Raw genomic sequence first — 20,072 nt, forward strand, 5'->3', positions numbered from 1 at the left:
CTGTTATTCATTAACGTGCTAAATATAGCACAAACACGCCGTTCATTGACTCTCCGCTGGTATGAAAACCAAACGCACCTCAGAACTAGGGAAAAACTTTGATTGACTTGGAAATTGGCCAATGACAAAGCAGGGCTTTTCACCTCGACCAATCCGCTACTACCATGTCAGGCATTCTGTGTGTTGTTGCTGTCAGACAGGGGTAAGAGGCGAGAGTCAATGATGGCTGCTTCCTTGGTTTGGTTGTTAAAGAGACTGTACGTTTTCTTGTTGATATGTCCCCTCTGTGTCCCGGGCTTCTTGAATTTGGAGGAGCTTAATGACATGAAATATGGGATTCAGATTCTTCCCGATCCTGTCATCCTGGGGCAGGTGAGTCAGGAAATGCTAACGGATATAGCTTGTTAGCTTAAATATGAGCTAGCGTTATTTATTTACTATTAATAGTGTCAAATAATTCACAAAGCGTGAGACCTGATCTCATAAAAGCACAAAACATATTAAAATAAATCTTACAGAGTTACATGAAGACGAGTAATTCTCAGGTGACGTACGTCACAGCATGCTGTGACAGCTGTTATGTTCATTGCCACAGGTCTATAACTAGTTAAAAGTAAAGCCGCAAACCATGTTTTTATCTGTTTGCATTCACGTGATGCGTTGGTAATGTGTGAACATGTGTGTCAACATTAAATTCACCCCCTTTTCCATGTCTGTCTTACGTTTGTAGACTAAGACAGAGGAGGTTATGATGGTGTCCAGTAAGTACAAACAGCTCTATGAGTGTCGACTTCCAGCCCAGGCTGTGCGTTTTCATCAGGATCCCGCCACTGAGCCTGACTCGGAGGGTTACACTGGGCCAGATATCCCAGACCTGCTCAAGCCCATGCACAATGCCCCATGTCTACTCAAGGTTGGTCCTTAACTACTTATCCGTGTAATCCAACAGTGAAATGCTTAAGCTGTTTACACAGTGGTGTGACTACAATAATAATACAACAATAAGAACACAAGAGCAAAACACACCGAAAGCGTGTGTATATTTGCCAGTTTAAGTAAACTATTTTAAAGACACACATGGATGCCCCAGAAGCTTGCCAAAAACAACACTGGGAGGCTCTTGATTCAGTATTCATTGGATTAAAGGTTGCTTGTCTGCATCAGTGACTGGGTACAAAAGCAGTATATCTAAGAGACACACATCTGTTAATGTACCTGTGTTTTCAATTGTTCAGCTTATGTGTTAATTTAAGGTTTACCCAAAAGCCCACAAGTACTTTATCACTATCTTCTTGCTCACAGTGCATCTTATCCATGTATCTCCTTACAATGTGTTTTTTGTATAGTCATGAGACAAAGAAAGTTTGTCACACTTTCCGCTTCCATAGGCATAAAGAGGTTAAGTCACAGCCTGGTGCTGTTAATCAAATGTGCTTGATTAATTGATCATGTGCTCTGGAGGATTCAGGTGTGTTAGCACAGTACCAACTAGGAAAAACAATACCAAAGATCTCAAAGAATCAGTTGTTTCTGCCCATCAGTCTTGATGAGTTATAAAGCTATTGCCTTCAAAATGCACTCCATCATTCTACAGTAAGAATTTTTCCCAACATTTGAGACAGCCGCCAATGTTCCCAGGAGTTGATGTCCCAGTAAAACCCAAGGTCAGCCTGTGCAGTCCTCAGAGAAACTGGAAAAATACCCAAGAGACTAGCTCAAACTCCACAGGCCGCAGTTAGAATGTTAAAGTTCACAACAGTACAGTTAGAAAAAGACTGAACAAGTATGACTTGTTTGGAAGGGCTGCCAGAAGAAAAGAGCATATTCTCTAAAAACAACATGGGAGTCTGACTTAGATTTTCAAAGTTACATCTGATTAAACCACAAGACTTCCTGAAAAATAGGCCTAATTTTTATAGGGCTGTCACGATTATGTCGACTATCAAAATCGTTGACTATTGATTTAATAGTCATCGCGTTGTTTGAAGCTTTGTAAGATCACAAAAGATGCAGGAATAAGTAGTAGTAGTATTTAAGAGTGTAAGTCTTGCCCCCAGCTAGCTCGATAGCCAGCCGGGGGCAAGGCTCACTAGAGCCGTGAGAACACCGGACTCCCGGCAAATCGTTTTCAAACCCACCGCCGTCTTTCGCTACTCAGGTTAAACATATATAAGTCACTTAGATAACTTAAAAATGTTATTGTTTGGCTTTTTTTTTTAGTATTTTATTTGTTCCTGAGTAAATCGGTTTGGCTGAGATTAAAGTTATAGTTTTTACACAGCTGAATAAATGTCAAGCAGACAGCTGATTATCAGAAGTGTGAGATGCTCGAGAATATGCTCCGGTGTCCTGTTATATTTTAGATAGCAAGGAGTTTATTAAACTTCACCGAAACAACCTGCAGATTTCATTAAAATTTAATAAACTATCATCTTGTCTTTATTTTTAGTTAGCACATACCTTAAACACTTAAAGCTGTAAGCTAATGATAGTTATATAAGAGCAGATGCTGCTGGTGCAATAAGATGTACGCTGTACGTCCAATGGATGCATGATCTGATTAGTCGACTAATCGCAAAAATAATCGGTGACTAGTCGACTATCAAAATAATCGTTTGTGGCAGCCCTAATACAAATATGTGCGTGGGACCGTTTCAGGCTTAGGCACTGTGTCAAAGTCTAACAGAAATACCTGTCCTGCAGACGAAGGACTGGTGGACCTACGAGTTCTGCCATGGCCAGCATATCAGACAATACCACCTTGAAGGTGAGAGGCCACTTCTGTTTTTTTTTTTTTTTTTTTTTAAACCTACAAGAGGCTTTCAGTTATTGTTTTTGACAAATTTTGTTCTTTTGTCCTTAGACACAGAGATCAAAGGGGACATTCTCTTCTTGGGTTATTATGGGTCAGAATTTGATTGGAGCAATGAAACAGCAAAGGTAAAGTTGCCTCTATGTTGTGGCTGATTTGCATGACTGTACAATATGAACCAAACAATCGTGGGTGCATCCATTGTGTTTTTTACTCTCAGGCCTCCAAACAGCACAGGCTAAAGCGGTACCACAGCCAGACCTATGTAAATGGCTCTAAGTGTGACCTAAATGGAAATCCCAGAGAGACTGAAGTCCGGGTGAGATATTTACATTTGGAACACATCCTGCTTGAGATGATTTGCGTGTTTCACTTTTTTTTTTCTTTTTGATTTTTGACTTTCTCCTTGCTAATCCAAACACTCATATGCAAAAGTGTGGGCATGCCTGTGCAGATTTACAAGCCTTTCACTTTTAAATATATCCCAAGCAGCAGACATTTTGAACATGAATATGTTTTATGTTTGCTTTGCTTAAAAGACTCAGCTGAGTTTTAATTTTTAAAGAAATTATTATTGTTCTTTGTTGTAGTGTAGTCTAGTCAAAACAAGTTATAGCATCTTAACTGTCTCCATTTTTACCTCCACTTTAATGCCAGAGTCATCTTTGCGATTCCTTCTGTGTCGAAATAATTCTGAATAGTTTTGAGGGAGGTCAGGTGGGAGACGCTGGCTAGTTTTTCTGGAAAAATTAAAACTGTGACTTAGACATTAGTTCAGATTATGACAGCATGTTTTTTGCGTACTTAAAAGAGCTAAAAATACTTCACAAAGTTTGGCATGTGAAATATTTTGCTCATCCTGATACTTTACAGGGTCCAAAAAGTAAACCTGTTTGACCTTATTGAATGAAGGAACCCATCACCTAGTCAGCTGTCTTAATCTCATGGAGCAGCCAGTTTTTTAGTGCTAAACAACCCTAAACCCCCAAACTAATTAAAAGATACATTTCCATCTGAAAACTAATGGTTTTGAGATTCATTTAGGAAAGTGCTTTGCTCACATGGGGACTTAACTGCACACTCAGATGAGACTGATTATTAGAACAAGAACTAAAAGAGGAAAAGAAATAAAATCCAGAAAGCTTTCCGGTCCCCAGATATTCATATACAGCTGTTTGTTTAGAGATACGGCTTTAGTCGACTCTTTAGCCCTTCTACAGGAGATTAAGTTTATCAGAAGATGATGATTCTCTGATTACACAGATGTTGTAGTGAAACTCAATAACTCTGGAATCCTCTTAGGAACTCACTAAAGAAAAACAAAAAAGAACCAAATATGTTGCAGCTCAGCAGCGCCCAAACAGTTGGGCATTTAATTCAGCTCAAAGTAGTTTGCATACTTTTGCTCTGTTTTGTTTCCAGTTTGTATGTGAAGAAGGCTCAGGTGACTACATTGCGCGAGTAGATGAACCTCAGTCATGTCGATATGTGCTGACGATTCACACCAGTCGCACCTGCCAGCACCCATTCCTGCGGCCACCATCCACTGCCAAGCCTCAGGGCATTGTGTGCCAGCCAGCACTAAGTGCCCAACAGTACATGGATTACGTCAAAGCACAAGTCTGTGAGTGAATAAAAAAACATTGAAGGGCAAAGCAATGCATCTTGGAGGCCTCTTGAATTTTATTTTTCTCATTTTAAAACAGATTGTGGTCTTTTTAATAAAAATACCAGCTAAGAAGCTAACTTGGCTTTCAAACTTCAAGCTTGCTCTCTCCTTTGTCTTGTGGTTGATTCCTCTGCCAATCATCCTGTTTCCGTTCCCAGCGGACACAAAGCGTAAAGTGGAGCAGATCTCGGAGGAATTGAGGAGTCTTGATGAGATGTTAGCTGGTAATGAAGGAGGAGATGGTGCAGTAAAGGTAACAGCAGAGGAGACATCGCCTAGCAGTCGCAGAAAAGGTGAGTTTTTTTGATGCTTATGAGGCAAACGACCCCGCAGTAGTAACTTGTCAGTGCACCTAATAATAAAGTGCCGATCCATCCATAATGGGCGTGTGTGTATTAATTCCGATTCTGACACGAGTGTCTATTTCTGGTTTTGAAACAGGTCCTGCTGATGTATCTAAAGATGGAGAGTCAGATGAGGCAGAAGACTCTGACTTCTGGGAGGGAGTGACAAAGCCAGCAAGTTCAAGAACATCTACTTTCCAACAGGAGAATCAGGTATAGCAGGTGCAATTCAATTCAATTCAATTTTATTTATATAGCGCCAAATCACAACAAAAGTCGCCTCAAGGCGCTTTATATTGTACAGTAGATACAGAGAAAAGCCCAACAAACATATGACCTCCTATGAGCAAGCACATTGGCCACAGTGGGAAGGAAAAACTCCCTTTTAACAGGAAGAAATCTCCTGCAGAACTAGGCTGAGGGAGGGCGGCCATCTGCTGCGACCGGTTGGGGTGGGAGAAGGAAAACAGGATAAAGACATGCTGTGGAAGAGAGACAGAGATTAATAACAGATATGATTCAATGCAGAGAGGTCTATTAACACATAGTGAGTGAGAAAGGTGACTGGAAAGGAAAAATTCAATGCATCATGGGAATCCCCCGGCAGCCTATGTCTATTGCAGCATAACTAAGGGAGGATTCAGGGTCACCTGGTCCAGCCCTAACTATATGCTTTAGCAAAGAGGAAAGTTTTAAGCCTAATCTTGAAAGTAGAGATAGTGTCTGTCTCCCGAATCCAAACTGGTGAGCTGGTTCCACAGAAGAGGGGCCTGATTATTTAAGATCTTGTATGTGAGGAGCAGGATTTTGAATTCAATTCTGGATGCAACAGTCTGTCTTCTTGGTAGAAACACACAACAATGAGTAACTCAAATTGAAATGTAGCCATAAAAATACATTTGTAATTGGCTCTGCAATGTCCAATGACATGTTATTTCTGTACATTTTTGACACCTTCTGATTATCATTCTACTTACACGTTTGATTATTATTAAATGTTGTACTGTGTATATCGTATAATACTGAATTTTTTGACAGTGCGATCTGGCTTTTTTTTAAACCACTAGAGGGGGCAGTTGGATGCTTTCTGTCACCATTTCCTCCCTCTAACCTGATTTTTCCTTTCTGACAGGCAGCAGATGGTGGCCATACCTCACATGCAGACAATGAAATCATAGATGATGGTGATGAAGGTACTGAGAAAGATAGTGCTGTTTTAGTGCACAGCTTATTTAAAAAAAAAAGAAAGAAAACAAAGCAAATACAAGCTGGAGCTTTTTCTTCTCTGATATTCTTCTTTTTTAGTAGAAAAATTCAACTTTAAAATCATCACTGACCCAGCAGACCTGATGAAATTTGTCCAGCACCTTAAGGAGAGTAACAGGAAGGTCAGTATTTGCTGTTGTTAGTGATTTTTATGCCTTTTTTCTCTTGGCAGTGCATAGGTTTTCCAATCCTTTTGTTTTGTTTTTATTTTTAGAAAGCACAAGATCAAGCCAAAAGTAGAGAAGAGACAGCACGACACAACAGAGTAACGGAGAAACTTGACGAGGAGGAGAAAGATGAAGAGGACCCCGTGCTACAGGAGTTTGAGGATGAGATGGCTGACCTCTCTGTGCCTTCGGATAAAATTGAAGAGATAAAGGAGGAAATGCAGAAGGAGTTTGACAACATCATAAACGAGGTTTAAGACTATATATATAAAGTTGATACCTAAAATACCTAAAATAGGATTAGACAGATACGTAACAAGGAAAAGACCAAACTAAATACTAACTTAAGGCGTTGCTTGGCTCTATCTGTGTTGTAGGCTCAACAGGAACTCGAGACAGAGGGTCTGAAAGGGGAGTTTGACCGCACTCAGGCAACACAGACACTGGAGACGACGCTGGATAAGCTACTCGATCATTTGGAGGAGAAAGACGTTCAGGATCCAGAGCAGAAAATGTCCGGAGCCCAAAGAGCCAGCGACCCAGCCAGGGGGAGCCCCAGCCTGGCTCCGAAGCACCCAGGTAACCAGGGGGTTTGACCCTTTTGTAGTCATGTGCATGTCCACACCCTCTGTGTATAATCATCTTCATAATTCATCAGTCTGTGCAGTAGATGTGTGTTACGACATCTTCCATCTCAGAAAAGATCCACACATGGAATTTGAAGAATTCAGAGAATTTATGTTATCAGATCACTTTCGGTCAGTTGCAGTCTTTCTTCTCCAGCCATTAATGTCACTGTGGGTGACTTTTGATTGCATTAATCTAAATCTAAATTAAAATTTCTGAAATCAGACACAGTATTTTAATCTATGTTCATAACACAATGCTATGGGAGGCTCTTGCCTCCTTCATCTCGTGGCCCTACTGGTGGGTTTTGAGGTGAACTGTCTTGTTTGTCCCTCTTTTGTCTCGTCACCCTAGACCAAGCAGCTGACGACCATGTTAAGATCAAAATAACTAAGTATAAGACGGGTATCAACCCTGATGGGGAGGTGAAAGTTCAGGAGGTGGGCGAAGGAGACCCGCAGTGGCAGCACATAAAGGACGTGGTTAAAGAACAGCTAGAGAAGGCAGGACTGAAGGCCGAAGGTATGAAGGGAGAGTGCCCGAAACACTCACGGCCTTTTCTCTCTTCCATCTGTTATCTTCAGTGTACAGCACTGTATTTCTCTTCTTATCCTATGTAAAATAAAAACCTGTCTAATGAGTTAAAAAGAGAAGATTTTGAAAAATATGTTTTCATGTAAGGAAAAAAAATAAAAGCAAGTTTAAAGCTCACCTTAATCAAAGAACATATCTCAGCCAGGTGTGTGCTGTGTTTTTCCACTCATATGTTTGTGTCATTCATGTCATTCATCCCGTTGTCATTGTTGACTCGTTCTTACGCCATTTGGATGTGTTAGGCGTAACTGCTGAACCCTTTTCGTCTTCCATCTGTTTTTCTTTGTTGTTAGGAAAAATCGAAGTGAAGATCTTGACACGAAAAAATGCAGAAGAGGCAGGTGATCAGTGGCTGACTGAGGAAGATACAAAGTCCTTCAGGGAGCTACTCATTAATCTCCTGGTAACTGAAGTAGTACTTCTATTGGGTTCCTTTGAATGCTTCTAGCTGTTGCTTGCAGGCTTGGACTGTATCTGACGAAAGCGCTGTACAGTTTGCTGAGTGTTTTCCTGTCTGCAAGAAAGAACAGAGTGTGCTATTGTGTTCTTGTGTGTTTGTCTGCTTTCACAGAAATTAATTACAGAAACCAAAAGCTCGTTGGATTATAGTTATGACACATTTAAAGTTTATTCAGGCTGGGGGCATCAGTTGAGATGTCAGTAAGCACAATTCAACAGAATGTGTGGACGCAGTATTAAAGACAAGGAGGAACAAAATGTCCTTGTCACCAGGTGAAAAGGTCAATGCCACTTTCACAGCAGACCCTCATGATTGCCACATCGTCTCTTTTTCCTGGTGTATGTTGAAGTGGAGCCAGCTTTCACTTCTGCTTCTTTTACTGGCTTTACTCTAAATACAGATTTGTTTATGTTAAGTGACTTCCAGTCCCCCCTCCGTCTTTGCAGTATAGTGTGTGCAATTTCCCACCACACTACCCAAAAGCAACTATTTCCATCACTATTAAGAGCTGCTGGCTAGTTACTCAATTAGTTTATTTTTCTTCCTAACATACCAACTTTATTTTACTTTATTTTCATCTTTCCACAGAAACTGATTCTCATACTAGGTTAGGTTTCAGTGACACAGGCCTGTATACCTGTTGGCAACTGCTGGTTGTCACTGTTAAAAGCCATTGATGCATACCTAGAGAGTGGTCAGTGACACCCTGTGTCGCTAGGGAAACACGTCTATTTCATAATCAGCTGGTGAATGCTGTTGTTGGAAGATGCTGGCAGTTATGAGCATGAAATTGATTGCAAAGAGGGATAAAGTGCTGCACTGAAAAAATATCCTTAAAATTGTTTTGGGAATCAACAGGTTGCTGCAGTTACCTGCTGTTTGCATAGAAGACACCAACTTTTTAACAAACATTCACCAACTACTCCGCTAAGCAGAAGCGAAATGTGCAATGCAAACTGGAAAAGTAGAGCGTTTGCCATCAAAACAAAAGTTGCGGCTATTGTTCGCAGCAGTAACTTTTACAACTTTTACCTGGAATGTTAACTGAGGCAAACACAAGGTGCACCCTCTTTGCAGACGATTTCACCCAGTGACAGCCTGCAACTACCTGCCAGCTGGTAAGGGAAGTTGGTAGGTACAGTTTCCTTTGCGACCGGTTATTGCCAGATAGTTGCCAACTGGTCTCTAGATCTGTGTGACTGAGGGCTCAGGAAAGGTGCTCTTATAAGCTTCCATGAGCACTGTGGTTACATGTTTGAACTTTATGGTACAGATTTCTGTGTCATCTTTATGTAACAGAAGATCCTACACTCTCAAATGTGCAATTTCATTTTTTTGGTCTTATTCTTATTATCTTCATGGTAAATTAGACAGGAGAGGACTTCATCCTGCTCTGTAGGCATCACTTTGCTGAATTTTGATTGGCAGCTGAGTGTTAGCACAAGATTTGATGAATCTTCTAGCAGCACAGTGGATTAGATTTGTGGTTTTAGTTTTTAACCCATTCCTGTTTTTACTCTCCCCCCCCCTCCCCCCCTCGACCACCACCACCACCACCACCAGACTGGAGGCACTGAAGAGGTTTATAAAGAGGAGAAAAGGCAGCAGGAGTTGGAGAACAACTATAGATTTGTTTGGGGAGATTCCCAGGAGGAGTCAAAGTCATCCAGCTCCTCTGATTCAGATGACGTGGATATATGAGCTCATTCAGAGTGACGTTGATGTGATGTTGCACTCCTATGGAGAGCAGCAGGGAGGAGGACTCTTAAGGTTTGGTCATAATTTTGAGAAAGCCCACTTGATTTGGTCATTGCTCTTAAAACCTGTGCTGTTTACACATTCAGAAAATGTGTTCATGTGGCTTGAATAGGCAATAATGCAAGTGTCTTTAATGGGGCAACGTTTATATGTTGCACAATGTATCAGCTGTACTTGTGCAGTTGAAGTTATGCATTTTCCCCTTTTTGACGGGATTCAGTTTTTGTTTTCAGTTTTACTAAATATTCACAATTAGTTCCGACGTCGTCTGCAGCACACTGTTTATCCTCAATTAAATTATTACTTGTGTTTGTCTTCTGTGTTGCCATTGACAGAGACATCCGTAGTGTGAGTCAACAAGGGAATTCTGTTTACTTCAGCAGATTGTATGAGTGTCTGCACAGGTTGTTTTGGTTGTTTGTTTGTTTGTTTGTTTTGTTTTGGTTTTTTTTACTGAAAAGTAAAAAAAAAGAAGGTGAAAACAAAAGAAAAAACCCTCAAATTCCAGTTTCCACTGATCCTCGAAGCTTTCTGATTTGATCCATTTGGTGAAAACAAACAAGTAAACAGATTCAGTGTCTGTACACACTGGCAGTTGATATATAGTTTTGTTTTGTTTTTTCACAAATGTCCTGTGAATTCAGAAGAGAACAGAAAAATTTTGAATACTTTTTGTTTTTGACAGGAACTGGATTTAATATATCTCAACTTGGCAAAGGAAATCAAATAAATCTACAGTGTCAATCAGATTCAGTGCACCACGTTAATGCAAACATGCACTTAAAGGGCTGAATTTGTAAATTTTGTGAATGCTTGTGGGTACTTGAAAGTCAACATGTACATAATTATTGTGTCATTATGTTTTTGATTTATTGTAAAATAGCACAGATTAAGTGGCGACGGAGTTACCTGCGTAAATGAGTTTTAAAAATCCTGACTCTGCATTCTGTTATGAAAAATAATCTCATATGAGATGTAAGTCACATACACACTCTTTTTTTTCAGACACAATAGTGTTTTCGTATTAAAAAGTCTGCATCTGTTATCTCGGATATCTTGTAAATTCAATTCTGCTGCCTCTTTTCAGTTGTTTGTATTGTGTATTAAAACTGCCAAATGTTAGATGTGAGACATTTGTATTTTTATTATCTCATACATTCAGTGTTACAATCCTTACTAGTATGGTTACTTGTATGCTAGGCCAACTGTATCAACAAATTTCCGTCCGATACTATAACTGTTAAAGTGATCAGTGGGCCAACCCTGGCGACTAGTAAAATATTGAGACTGAGAAGACTGTGGAAGGACAAGTTGTTTTTGGATGTAAAATAGTACAAAACAACTAATCAAATGTTGAAATTAAAAAAATGACAAGAATGAATTTAATGCTATCAAGTTTCTAAAGTGTCTACAGATGCATCAAGAAGGCTGGAAAATTTTCTGAAATGCTCAAAATCAAAGAACATAAGAGACCTTTTCAACTGGGTGATAAAAAGAACATCTATTATGAGGATGAAGGTCGTGAAAGAGGACATGTAGAGGGCTGGTGTGACCCTCCACTAGATATCTAATCAGTGGTTGGTTAAAAGGAGCAGCTGTTGCCTATTCCCTGAGTCCTGGAATTTGGTACTTATTCCATCATTTTTCCTCAGTCACGCTGCCACATTCTGGTGTTATTGACAGGATAGTTGCATTTGTACTTTTCCTTTTGCCCTTCCGGGGACAATTCAGCTGGTTTGGTATGTGTATTTTGGTGTAACAACAAGACAACAGCAGATCCAGGATGGACATCTGAATTATAAGGTGGTGCTTTAATTTCTTCTTCTTATGGAGGAAGAGCTTGCCCAGCTAAAAGACTTGCTACCCAACTGCAAGTACAGAATCGATATTCTCAAAAACACAAGAAAGGCTACGTTCACACTGCAGGTCTTAATGCTCAATTCCAATTTTTTGATCAAATCAAATTTTTTTGTCTGCTTGTTCACACTACAAATAAAATGTGACAGCAAACGTGCTCTAGTGCGAACCCTCAAAGCAACACGTTACACACAACGTGCTCTCTTTAGATCCAGACCAAAAAATATTGTTTGACTGATGGCTTAATATAAAGACTTGTTTCGAACTTTACATTTCCCAATTTTGCTTTAAGTTGTAAAGCTATTTTGTTATTTACATATGGCTTAATAATTATCATTATTGCTGTTTTAGAGAGGAGCAGTGCTTCAAAGGATCGTTGCAGATTTCTGTCAGAATCTGCAGATTATACAGTACAAATAAAATGTTCACGTTTCTCCAGCGTTGTCTTCCCAACAGTTTCACTAACATCTACACTGGATGTCCAGAAAGCGTTCACGATGTCTTCTCGGGCGCTGATAATTGCCATCTGTCTTGTGTCAGTGATGTAAAAGACGGATTTCATATGACATGACCATTCAAACAGCAGTCGCTTTCTAAAACATCAGATATGTATTGGATTCAATACCACATACGAAAGTGACCCAGATTGGATTTGAAAATATCAGATTTGTGCTGTTCTCACTGTCATACCATGATTGGATATGGGTCCCATAGGGTCAAAAAAAATTGATGCGCTTTCGCGTGCAGTGTGAACGTAGCCAAAGAGTCATTGGGATACTGGCACAATAGGTCTTTAGGTCAATAGGCCCCAATCACTTGGCCACAATAGGACGTGGTCTCCCAGCCCAGGTCCTCTTAGCCCCAATACGATGGACTCGATTGAAAGCGATGTTCTCGCTGGGGAAGACGCGCTCTGGGCCTTCTTCATAACTACACCCTCAAAGCACCGGTTGATGTAATCTTAGAGACCATCTAAATTCTCCCTGCTGTCCTCCAGGGTGTGGGAGATGATTAAGCAGATATGTTTAATTATATGACAGTTGATTGGTATATTTGGTATAAAAGGACTGTAAAGTATGTGACACACATGGTGATTGTGCTCACGAGTATTGTGTTTTATTGACAGTTCTGCATTCACGGGAAACAGTCCGTTCCGGTCCAGCTCTCCCTCCCGCTCGACTCTGCCGTCACTATATAGACAAACAGAAAGAAAGACTGTTATTAAACAATCACTACCGCCTGTGGCTCACCTGCCCCTGATACCGCCCCCTTGAGCTCACTGCACCATTCTAAGCTACCATTTGCTTTCTCTTCTCCAAATCTCCGGCATCTGACGTCACCTACAGCACGAGTCACATACCTTTACTGTCACTTTCTTCACTTCCCTCTCCTTTGTCCCTTACCTGTCCTCCATCCTTTGTGGTTAACCATACCACAGAAACAGCAGTTTGAAAAAGGGCCTCCTTCCAGTGGTCTAACACAAGGGAGAATCTACAAATCAAATATTCAGAAACCAAATGTACAAACATAAATAAATTGAATCATCATCTGAGAACAGGCAAAGTGCTCTCTCAAAAATAGGCCGGGAAGAGCTGACCTTTTGTCAGCATTTGCTAGCCATCACATTAGGCCTACAGAGAGTAACATGCATAATAACTGCTCTATGAAGTTGGAGTTTTAGGCTTTGAAGTAGGCCATGACTGAAAAGTTAGTTAATAGATGTGTCTTCAAAATATACCCAAGCCATCCCAACCCATGATCAATGGGCATCAACAGTGACAGAGGTATTGGTGAAGGAGTGTTTCTGCAGATTTGGTGTGTTGCAGGCGTATCCATTCCGATCAAGGTAGAAACTCTGAGAGTAATTTGGTTCGGCAACTTTGCCAAATGTATGGTATTGAGAAGAGTCACACTGCAATTTAATTACACTTTACACAATTTGCTACGCACTGTCCCTACCTCAAGGAAAAGGAACTGTGCTTGTTATTAGCCACAAGTGATCTTTGCATATAACACCACAGTGCATCAGTCGACTGGTAAGTCACCATTTCCTTTAATGTTTGGGCAAGATCCCCAGTTACCTGTTGACTTTCTGTTAGGTAGGATTCAGGAGCCTGTGGCTGGTAGCACCCATGACTGGAATTTGGAACATCAGACTCGGCTACGTCATGCTTTTGAGCATGCAAGAAGGTCATTTGGTTTACCTTAAAGCAGTTGGGATTAGAAGCCATCATAAAATTGAAGATGTTTGGAGTTCAGTAGTGTACAAAGTGCTAGAGGTCCCAGGCTAGGAAGGATAAGCTCCTGTGGATGACAATGGTCACATGAAAAATGTTCACTGTTCATTATTAAAAAAAATAAAGTGCAATCTGTGAGTACATGTTCTCCCAGTGCTCCAACTCAACCATTAGAATCTGCACCTGTAGAAGAGGCAAGTGGTTTTTATTGGTTACTGAACCTACTTCAGCACTATAATAAATTAATAATGTGGGGTTGTATAATAATACAATACTCCATGGCTATGTTAATCCATTTTAACTTGCTTTTTGAATTGCTTATTGAGGTGAACAGCAATGGCGTGATGGCAAATGACTGTCATATCTAAACACACTATATGCACAAAAATATGGGAGACCTACACATTACAGCTGCATGAGCTGCTCAGAAATGTCACTCCATGCCATAAAGCTCCGAGCACACAGTTTTTGTAGGTTTATATCTTTCCAGTTATTGAGTCGGTAATTCACTTATCCACCCATTTTCTTCTTCTTATCTAAATGAGGGTTACGCAGAGGTTTGAGCTCATAGAGCTAGATGCTGGGCAGTAAGTTGCAGGGCTAACACAGAGCCAGAGAACTATTCGCACTCATATTCACACCTATAGGGAATTTAGAATCACCAGCTAACCTAACCCGGTAATTGCATGTCATTGGACTGTGGGAGGAAGCCAGAGTAGCCAAAGAGAACCCACACACAAAGGCCAGATAGTGTATTTGAACCCAGAACCTTTTTGCTGTGAGGCAGCTGTTCTAACCAGCAGTAACAGCAGCACTCAGCCATTTCTTCATAAATATTTGGAAAGGTGGACTTTGTCTGTGTTTGATTTATGGAACATGGGACTTTTTCTAGGAGAATAACTCTTTTAGACCATCCTGCGTGTTCTCTTTATCTAAATCAAATTGAGAACCTTTTGGGATGGATGGCAAGGGAAGTTTACAAAAATGGACAACAATTCCAGACAGTAGATGCCCTTCGTACAGCTGTCTTCACCACTTGAAGAAATGTTCCCACTCACCTCGTGGAAACGCTTGCATCAAGCATGCTGCAAAGAATTTTTGAAGTGATCAACAATAATGGTGGAGCTACTCATTACTTGTTCTTGTTTGGAATTTTGATTTTTGTTTTGGGGGCGTTTATGGGGTTTTTTTTGGAGGTGTGGTCCTAAACATTTCATCAGCTGTATATGTATGTATGTGTTTCAGGTTAAGCATTATTTTCAATAAATTGCATGCTCAAAAAATGTTTTGAACAGCACTGTATGTGTATAATGTGTAAAAGTTTAAGGGGTATGGAAACTTTTTCAAGGCACTGTAGGTGTTAAAACAGTAACAGTAAACCAATCCCTCTCAGTGGAGCCATAACCCCACTCGTGACTAAGAACAGCTACTGCCAAACTGAGACATCCCAAGGTTTTTTTTTAGAGGGGGTAAAGGCATAAAAACATATATAACGTTCATGCTGAATATATAACATATAGTCTAGCTGCATTCTACCGATAGTATAAGGGTACTTTACTTTTGTTTGCAATGGGTATGACTAGTCAGCATGCCCTGAGGTATATACAGAAGAGAGGAGGCAGATTTACTGATCGTGCAGGCTGATGTAAAAAAAAACCCTACACATTTGAGAGGAGAAAAAAAAAGGAAACGTAATTTTTGTTTTACAGATGTCTTAACAGAAGTTTTCTTTTTTTCAGGATGGAACGTTTGTTTAATGAAGACATGACACATACTCGTATCATCAAGCTGTAAACCCTCAGGGCTACTGTACTGTACTGTACTGTACTGTCCCCCACCCATCAAATATTATTCACAGTCATAGTAACCCTGCATGAATGTTCCTCTGCTGTGATGAGAAAAATGCTCTGTGCAAATACATGTAAACAAAACCAAGATATAAAATAAAATATGCTTTTATTTATAGTGATTAAATTACCATTTCACTAAAAACAATCCTGCACACTGATTATAGCATGTGTGCTCACACATTAAAATGAACTCATATCCACACTGAAGTGTATTGACTCAATTAAGATTTCAATTCCAACATAAATACGTTCCAAATATAAATATAGCACTGTACACCATTCCCTTTAAGAAAAGAAAAACCCATTTTTTTAAAACATGCTCTGGTGAACATGCATGTGTTCGTGCACATACTACAGAAACCAAGTGTAAACACAAAGTTATATTTGAAAATATCAACCTCATACATTTTTAACCTTGAAGAAAATGTGGTCATAAAAAGAAAAAGAAAAAAAATGGCCACCGTTCCATGAAAACCTTTAGTCACTCTGCAGATATGTGCCAAATTCCTTCTTCTTCTTTCAGCATTTAGTCTCACCTTTGGTGATTACTACATCTACCACAGGTTTAATGTCTGGTTAGAAACTAGCAAAATAGCTGTTATTTATTTTATTTTATTTTTTACATGTGCAAAGTGTGCCAACTTCAAATGAGGCCTGACTGGCAAAGAATTTCAAAATAACACCACCTTCTTGAAACTTAAAAAAACAAAAAAGACATTCACTGACTTGAATGAAGCTCAAACACATTACAACAGATGGATTTGGTAAAATAAAACAGCCATCTGAATCAACACTCTCTTCACGCTCATGTCACAGTGCTAAGTCAAGTGTGCAGCTAATGGCTGGCTCATACAGTCTCAATTTACAAGGCACAAGCTAATGACTTCACTGTGGGAAGATGCAGAAAACTGTGTGCAGCACGTTACACAGAAAGGTAACAATGTGCTGTGGGTGGGTTGATTAAGATCGTTTTTCATTCCAGACAAGAAAAAACAAGTTTGACTAACTTGTTCTTCATCCGACTGACTTCCCAGAAAGTCTTTGCTGACTAAACAAAGTCCTCTTTAACAAAAGAAAGAAAGAAAAAGACCCACAAGCGTCACACAATTAGCCCGATCACATATAACAGCTGAACAGGTTCATCAGCCTTCACTGTGGTCTTGTGTGAAATCTTTGGCTGCATTGTAGAAATTTAGATAGCTGGAATTTCCTTTTAAAACATAACAGTCACCTCACTATTGAGGAGTATGCAATCAAAATATTTTCCTAAAATGCATTTAGTAACGTATAATATCTGTTATATCAAATATTAATACAATCAGTTGCCAGTTTATTAGGTACACCTAGGAACACATGTAATAAATTCTTCTTTCTACACTAGTTTCAGACACATGTTTTATGTGTAGTTTGAACATTGCACAGCTGGATATATTAATTAAACAGAAAAAACTGTCTATCTAATCTGGCAAATGGCAACAAACTAATGGGTACATAAATATTAATAGTTAACTGTAACTAATTCACTTAAGTAAACCTTTTAGACTTATGCAACATCTTGGTTGAAAACATGTCTTCAAAGAAAGAACTTGTCAAAACACAAAACAACCAAAAATAAAAAGTAAAGAGATGCTACCCTTGTATTTTATGTGAAAAGGCTTTTAAGCACAATCCTAAACGCTAGTGTTTGGGCGGCATCAAACTCTCGTAAACAACAATATGATCTGACATAAACCAGGTTTCAGGCACATGTAGCTACAGTATATTGCCTCAAGCTGCTCAAAGAATAATGGATGAATGGATCTCCCTTCAGTTAGAAAACTACAGTTAGCAGCAGTTGCTGTAGTCAACTCCCAGGAGAGGGATGCCCTACCTTAGCAGTACACATATTTATAAGGATAATGTGCGTCTATCTGATTGGTCAAAAACTGTTGAGAAGGGCCTGTGATTTAGAGTTAGCCCCTCTCCCTCCTTACCCCCCCCCCCCCCCCCCCCCCCACACACACACACACGCACACTAGAACAATAAAAATAAAATAAGAACACACAGAAGATCAATAGATCTCCTGGAACAGATGGCCTCTTGGTTGAATTTTATAAATCCTTCTCTGATGAGTTAGTTCCCTTTCTAATGCAAGTTTATATAGAAAGTTTACAAAACTGAGTTCTCATAACAACTTTAACTCAGGGTCTAACTTCTCTAATACCAAAAAAGAAGGATCTTTGATCATTGACAATTGGCATCCTATTTGTTTTATAAATAATGATTCTAAAATTCTAACATCAATTCTTGCTAGAAAGAAAGAAAGAAAAAAAGATTAAGATCCATTTTAAACTTAGTTATTGATGAGACACAATCAGGTTTTGTGAAAAACAAACATATAACAAATAACATAAGGCTAATTTTGGATATCTTCGATTACCCTTCCTTTTATTTTTAGATTTTTACAAACCATTTGATAGCATAGAGTGCAACTATTTTTCAAGCTCTAGATAAATTTGAATTTGTTACTAACTTTATTGCTGCTGTTAGAACTTTCATCCTGTAATTGAAAAAGAAAAAGCCTCCCAAAACGTTTCAATCAGTGGCTATTAAGGGATCTACCTCTGAGAGGCAGAGTCTTAATGACTAAGGCAGAAAGGCTGAGGGCATCTCCAGGTTAATTTATGCTGCCTTGGCTTTGGAGGTCGGAAATAAAATTTACAAGGAAATTAATCATTTACTCTTCAGTTTTGTCTGGGAGAATAAAACAATAAAACAAACAAACAACACTTTATAGGTCAACTATATTCTGCAATTTTTCAGGTTCCTTACAAGTATTTGTAATGTCATTCCTTTTCATATCCTCTCTAAAATTCAAGACTTACATTTATTTCTTGTCTGTTGCAGTAGGATGGTTTAAGCCTGGTCTCAATGCCTGTTTTCAACATGCTGACCTATTGCCAGGAGGGGCGCTGTGTATATGAGGACGCTGAATTTCCTAGCGTCTGTTGTCGCTTTCTGTTTGGTCTGCTGCTTTGAACGGGTGCATTCATTTACGTAGTGCGTGTGTTTGCACAAAAGTTGTAGATGTTTTATCAGCTTAATCAAACTTGGCTGTCCACTTAGAGGCCTTTTGTTGTGGCATCTCCTTTTGCCGTTGTGGTGGGAAATTTACCACTCCTAGGCAAACACAGTACAATAGAAGATTTATGCATCGCGTTGTTCGCCTAAACTGGCATGTTGTGTCACCTGTTACTGCTGGGTTGGGAACAGGGCTGGACTGGGACAAAAAATCAGCCCGGGCATTTTGACTAGAGACCGGCTCACCAGGTATTATAGGAAAAACCATAAAGCCTTTGAATGAAAACAAACGCTGTTGTCACAGTGATGTACACTGTCTTGTTGGTATATATGTATCAATGTAATAAACTTTCAAGTTTTAAGTTTTACTTCGTTTGTTCTTTGGTATTGTTTGGGTTTGCGGCCCTTGCACATTGCCTCACTGGTTGCGCTGCAACTACGTTTGATTCCCTAATTGGGTGTTTTGATCTGTGCGTGCGTGCGTGCGCGCATATGTAACTGGATGTAACCATATGCAACTGGTGTTGGCCTCGCTTCTGTCAGTCTGCCCCAGGGCAGCTGTGGCTACAACCGTAGCTTGCCTCCACCAGTTTGTGAATGCGAGAGTGAATGAATAGTGGCATTGTAAAGCGCTTTGGGTGCCTTGAAAAGCGCTGTATAAATCCAATCCATTATTATTATTATTATTATTATTATTATTACAGGAATAATCAGGAAGATGTGTGTCCAGGCTGAGAGCTGAAGGTGGTGGATGGCCTTCTGGGTAACTGTTCCTCCGTGCTGTGTATGGTTGGTGCCGGGTTCTCTTCACACTTGAATGCATGTTCACAAGTGTCTGACGTGATCTATTTATATTATTTGTTGAACTTGTCTCCTCCTCCTGTTACCAATCCTCACTTGCTGGTAAGCCTCAGTCATAAACAAAAAAAGGTAAATACATTATTTTACTATTCTATTTTTTTTTTCATTTTTTTTTTGGGACCAAATTTCATATTCACAAGAAAACTCATTTCCCCCATTTTCATGATGGAATTCCATAACTTTACTGACACTATCAAATTTCCCTCTAATCATAAAGCAGTTAAGATATTGTTGTTCTGCTCTCAATTAAATATTCAAAAAGGTACTTGATGCAAAATGAGGAGGAAAAGGGGAAAAAAAAACTTCCTCAGTAGTCGCTTTTTTCTTTTTTGCTCACGCTGGCACATCTGCATTCCTTTAATGTTCAAGTTCTGAAAAGATTTTGTACAGTATATATTTTATGTCTTTGTGCTACTGAGGTAGCTACAGCTCTTAGCTCGTACTTTATTAGTCCCACATGAAAAAGAGCAAACGTTTGTCTTATCTTGTCTTATCTTTTGTTGAATAAA

General features: G+C 39.5%; 1 protein-coding gene across 3 annotated transcripts; it reads left to right on the top strand.

Annotated features, from left to right (window-relative positions):
- The first annotated feature begins 131 nt into the window (after positions 1-131).
- Positions 132-10,991, top strand: os9 (OS9 endoplasmic reticulum lectin). 3 transcript variants are annotated; one of them, XM_085158754.1, is made up of 15 exons: positions 132-372; positions 731-913; positions 2,704-2,767; positions 2,864-2,940; positions 3,033-3,131; positions 4,235-4,436; positions 4,640-4,774; positions 4,923-5,038; positions 5,958-6,018; positions 6,134-6,213; positions 6,306-6,509; positions 6,636-6,837; positions 7,240-7,407; positions 7,773-7,882; positions 9,503-10,991. In XM_085158754.1, the coding sequence occupies exons 1-15, from the start codon at positions 220-222 to the stop codon at positions 9,638-9,640; spliced, it is 1,992 nt and encodes a 663-aa protein (XP_085014880.1). In that variant the 5' UTR covers positions 132-219; the 3' UTR covers positions 9,641-10,991. The 3 variants fall into 3 exon arrangements, with proteins under 3 accessions (XP_085014880.1, XP_085014881.1, XP_085014883.1); XM_085158757.1 differs by having other exon boundaries at positions 168-372; positions 6,131-6,213; XM_085158755.1 differs by lacking the exon at positions 7,240-7,407 and having other exon boundaries at positions 141-372; positions 6,131-6,213.
- Positions 10,992-20,072: the final 9,081 nt, after the last annotated feature.

The sequence above is a fragment of the Neolamprologus multifasciatus genome, chromosome 5 (assembly GCF_963576455.1).
Source record: "Neolamprologus multifasciatus chromosome 5, fNeoMul1.2, whole genome shotgun sequence".
Taxonomy (NCBI): Eukaryota; Metazoa; Chordata; class Actinopteri; order Cichliformes; family Cichlidae; genus Neolamprologus; species Neolamprologus multifasciatus.

Excerpts from the sequence above, each read along its gene's own strand:
- os9 (XM_085158757.1), top strand. The coding sequence starts at position 220 with ATGATGGCTGCTTCCTTGGTTTGGTTGTTAAAGAGACTGTACGTTTTC. Across the intron at positions 373-730 it reads ATCCTGTCATCCTGGGGCAG|ACTAAGACAGAGGAGGTTAT; the intron begins GTGAGTCAGGAA and ends TTACGTTTGTAG. Across the intron at positions 7,408-7,772 it reads GGCAGGACTGAAGGCCGAAG|GAAAAATCGAAGTGAAGATC; the intron begins GTATGAAGGGAG and ends CTTTGTTGTTAG.